Here is a 3,007-nt window from a genome sequence, read left to right as displayed (position 1 = left end):
AAGATGGAGGAGCAGCAGGAGATGAAGAATTCCATGCTGGAGCAGCTGGTGACTGAGACAGCCAACCAGCTGAATGCTCAGGTGAGGTGCTGGGGGAGCACTCCCACCACCTGCCAGCTCAGTGGAGGGGTCCTGATGGGGTTCCAGCCACATCCCCCATCTGGCTGGGGCCATCGAGCCCCACAGCACCCAGGTCTGCTGGCTGCATCCATCCCATCCTGCAGCTGGGCGAGCTGGGGGAGATAGTGGGGACCGTGCAGGAGGGGCAGGAGATGGAGAAGGCAGCGTGCTCCAACTGCACCTTCGACTACAGAGTCCTTTGGGGAGGGGGCTGAAGGCATCTCCTGGCTGGTTGTGCTTTGCTGTAATGTAGGGGAACCCCTCGCTGCCCCAAATTGTCTTGGTCTGGTCAGCAGCATGGAAGAAAATTAAAGCCTTGGTGCAAATTTCCCGCAAACACTGAGGGTTTGTGGGCACTGGCTGAGTAATCCAGGTCTGTCCGTGCAGGGAAAACAGCCCCCCTTTTCTCAGCACCACCTGTTCTTCCTCTCCGGAGCAGGACCAGCAGCTCCTGCAGCACATGGAGGAAATGTTCAGGAAGATTCAAGAAGACTGTAACAAGCTCAGATCTGTCTCAGTGAGCCTCCAGACAGACTGTGAGATGAAGCAGAAGGCTATTGAGGTGGGTGGCTCAAAGTCCTGCGTGGTCAGAGCATCTCCCAGGCACACTCCAGCCAGGGGACTACAAGGAATCTGCCCCCCTGCCGACCTGCTCACAGCCCTGAGCGGGTTCCGAGGGTGTTTCCTGGACAATTTTGGGTAGAGGGAGTAGGGGGTGCTCAGCTAGCCAGGAGGCAGCTGTAACCCTGCTGCGGTTTCAGGGGATGCTTTCTGTGTTGAAAGATGCTGTTCCAGTCCTTGGAGAAGCTGAAGAAGGAAAAAGTAGATGAGCAGAACATGTTGACAGCAATGGACATGGTAGAGTCTCGACGGCCCTCTGTGCCAGCCCAGGGCTTCCTGGGCAGGGTGACAAATGCTACTTGTCCCTTGGGGGATGGGTGGCAGAAGTGGCCTGGGAGAGGGAGGATTTCCAGACAAAGTGCACGTCCCTTGCCTCTCCACTGGTGGGAACAACCCCATGGGTGTGATGGGGTGAATGGGGCCACCCTGCCCTGAAAGGGGAACGATAGCATGGAGGGAGTGCTTCTCCCTCTGCCCCTGACACTCCCTGGCCCTGCCTGTCATTCCTCAACCCTTTCCCCTCTGCTCTCCTGCCTTTCCCCTCTGCTAGAAAGCGGACAAAGATGCCTTGGGCAGCAAAGTCGATTGCACTCAGTTTGAGGCAAGCATGGAGGGGCTGGATCAGAGGCTGCGGAAGATTCAGGGCCAGATGTCAGGACAGAAGCAGCACTGCAACGAGCTGCAGCAAAAGCTCAAGGACATGGCGGAAAACAAGGTGAGCGGTGCCTCATCCCTGCTGTTAAAAATTGGCACCTTTGGGTCTTGGCAGCCTGAGGCAGCATCCCTCTGAGGGTCCCCGAACAGGATTTTCCCTGGAGCTGGCCATGACCCCTGCCAGGGCAGCTGGCTGAGGGTGTGCACCTGTCCACAGCTGGATCGTGGGGAGCTGAAGTATTTCCGAAATCGGTTAGAGGAGATCTGGAAGGGGAAGATGGAGGAACTTGAGAACAGGATCTTGGGTGACAGCGCTGCTGGGCTGAGGAAGTGAGTGGGATGGGGATGGCAATGGCTTTGGGGACAGCGATGGTGCTGTTCCCTCCAGCTGTCCCAGACAGTGCCCACGTGGTACCCTGGCACTGCACCAATTTAGCCACCAAACAAACCGTGGCGATGCTGATGAAGCAGCTGCACCTTCTCCTTCCACCAGCAGCAGGTTCTGCACAGGAAAGGAGGCAGGAGGAGGGGGCAGCTGTGGGACAGAGCCCTCCCAAAGCACAGTGGGCTGTGGCTGCAAAGGCTTCCAGAAGCAAGGCTGGGAGATGGGCACTCCTGCCCCTGGCAGGGGTGTGACACGCAGAGCCCCAGGGCTGGGTGGTGCCCTGCCCTCCTGGCCAGGCACAGGGGGGTCATTAGTGCTGCTGAAGCACTGCAAGCAGTGCAAGGGCTGCTTGGGATGGCAGCGTGGGCCCTGTGCCCTTCAGCTGGCACCAGCCAGTGGGTTGGGGAATGGGGAGAAACCAGGCCCCACAGCCCCGGTTGGCCCTGCAGACGCCGTGACTCCCTGCAGTGCCGTGCCCAGCACCTTGCTGCTGCCAGCGAGCCGCTGCCTGCGGGTGGGCAGGGCTGTGTCCCCCCAGGAGCTCAGCCAGCCCTTTTGTCTCCCCCTCCTTAGGCAGCTGCCAGTCCCTTTCACGTGCCTGTCCTGTGACCGCCCGGTCAAAACGCAGGTTCCTGGCCCGTGAGTATCACCTCTGCTTTGGGGGGGCTGTGTGAGTGGGATGGGGCTCAATGGGTGCCAGAGGTGACCTGCTGTGCCAGGCACAGGGGTGAGGGTGTCTGCTTGGGAGGGTCTGACTCTGTTGAGCCCCCTCCTCAAAGCTGCCTGTCCGGAGGGAGTGAGAGACCTTGTCCCACAGGGCTGCCAGCAGCAGAAACTGTGAGGCACCAGACTGTGGGTTTTGGGGTATTACCCCCAGCAGACGTGAGTTGTTTGTCCCCTGTCATCCACCTGTGGCTTCTGCCCTCCACAGGAAACCCGAGACACTCCCGTACTTGAAGCCGATGCCCCCCAGCAAGGACCCACAGCACAGCCAAAGGTAGGGAGTTGGGTGCCTCGTGTGAAAGGAGTTCCATGCACTGCCCTGTGCTGGGCACTGAGCATCCCTGTGCCCCATCCCACAGGAGACCAGTAGTCAGTGGCAGGGTCCCCCGAGTGCCCCAGACTGGTGGGGACCCTGAGAGATTCAGCCACGCGGTGCAGCGCATCCAGCCTTGCCCCCGCCTCAGTGCACAACTGCAGCGCCTCATGACACTCCCCAACAAGGTA

General features: G+C 59.8%; 1 protein-coding gene across 1 annotated transcript; it reads left to right on the top strand.

Moving 5' to 3' along the window:
* Nucleotides 1-6: 6 nt before the first annotated feature.
* On the top strand, nucleotides 7-2,796 carry LOC108640390 (glutamine-rich protein 2-like). Its single transcript, XM_029961318.1, has 7 exons — nucleotides 7-81; nucleotides 560-682; nucleotides 904-978; nucleotides 1,292-1,456; nucleotides 1,613-1,725; nucleotides 2,354-2,419; nucleotides 2,712-2,796. The coding sequence occupies exons 1-7, from the start codon at nucleotides 22-24 to the stop codon at nucleotides 2,779-2,781; spliced, it is 672 nt and encodes a 223-aa protein (XP_029817178.1). The 5' UTR covers nucleotides 7-21; the 3' UTR covers nucleotides 2,782-2,796.
* The last annotated feature ends 211 nt before the right edge of the window (nucleotides 2,797-3,007 follow it).

Source organism: Manacus vitellinus, unplaced genomic scaffold (genome assembly GCF_001715985.3).
Source record: "Manacus vitellinus isolate BGI_N305 unplaced genomic scaffold, ASM171598v3 scaffold_32_pilon, whole genome shotgun sequence".
Lineage (NCBI taxonomy): Eukaryota > Metazoa > Chordata > Aves > Passeriformes > Pipridae > Manacus > Manacus vitellinus.
This window is presented reverse-complemented; position numbering and strand designations above follow the sequence as displayed.

Coding starts and splice junctions, on each gene's coding strand:
- LOC108640390 (XM_029961318.1), top strand. CDS start 22: ATGAAGAATTCCATGCTGGAGCAGCTGGTGACTGAGACAGCCAACCAG. Junction 683..903: donor TGAAGCAGAAGGCTATTGAG/GTGGGTGGCTCA, acceptor CTGTGTTGAAAG/ATGCTGTTCCAGTCCTTGGA. Junction 1,457..1,612: donor AGGACATGGCGGAAAACAAG/GTGAGCGGTGCC, acceptor ACCTGTCCACAG/CTGGATCGTGGGGAGCTGAA.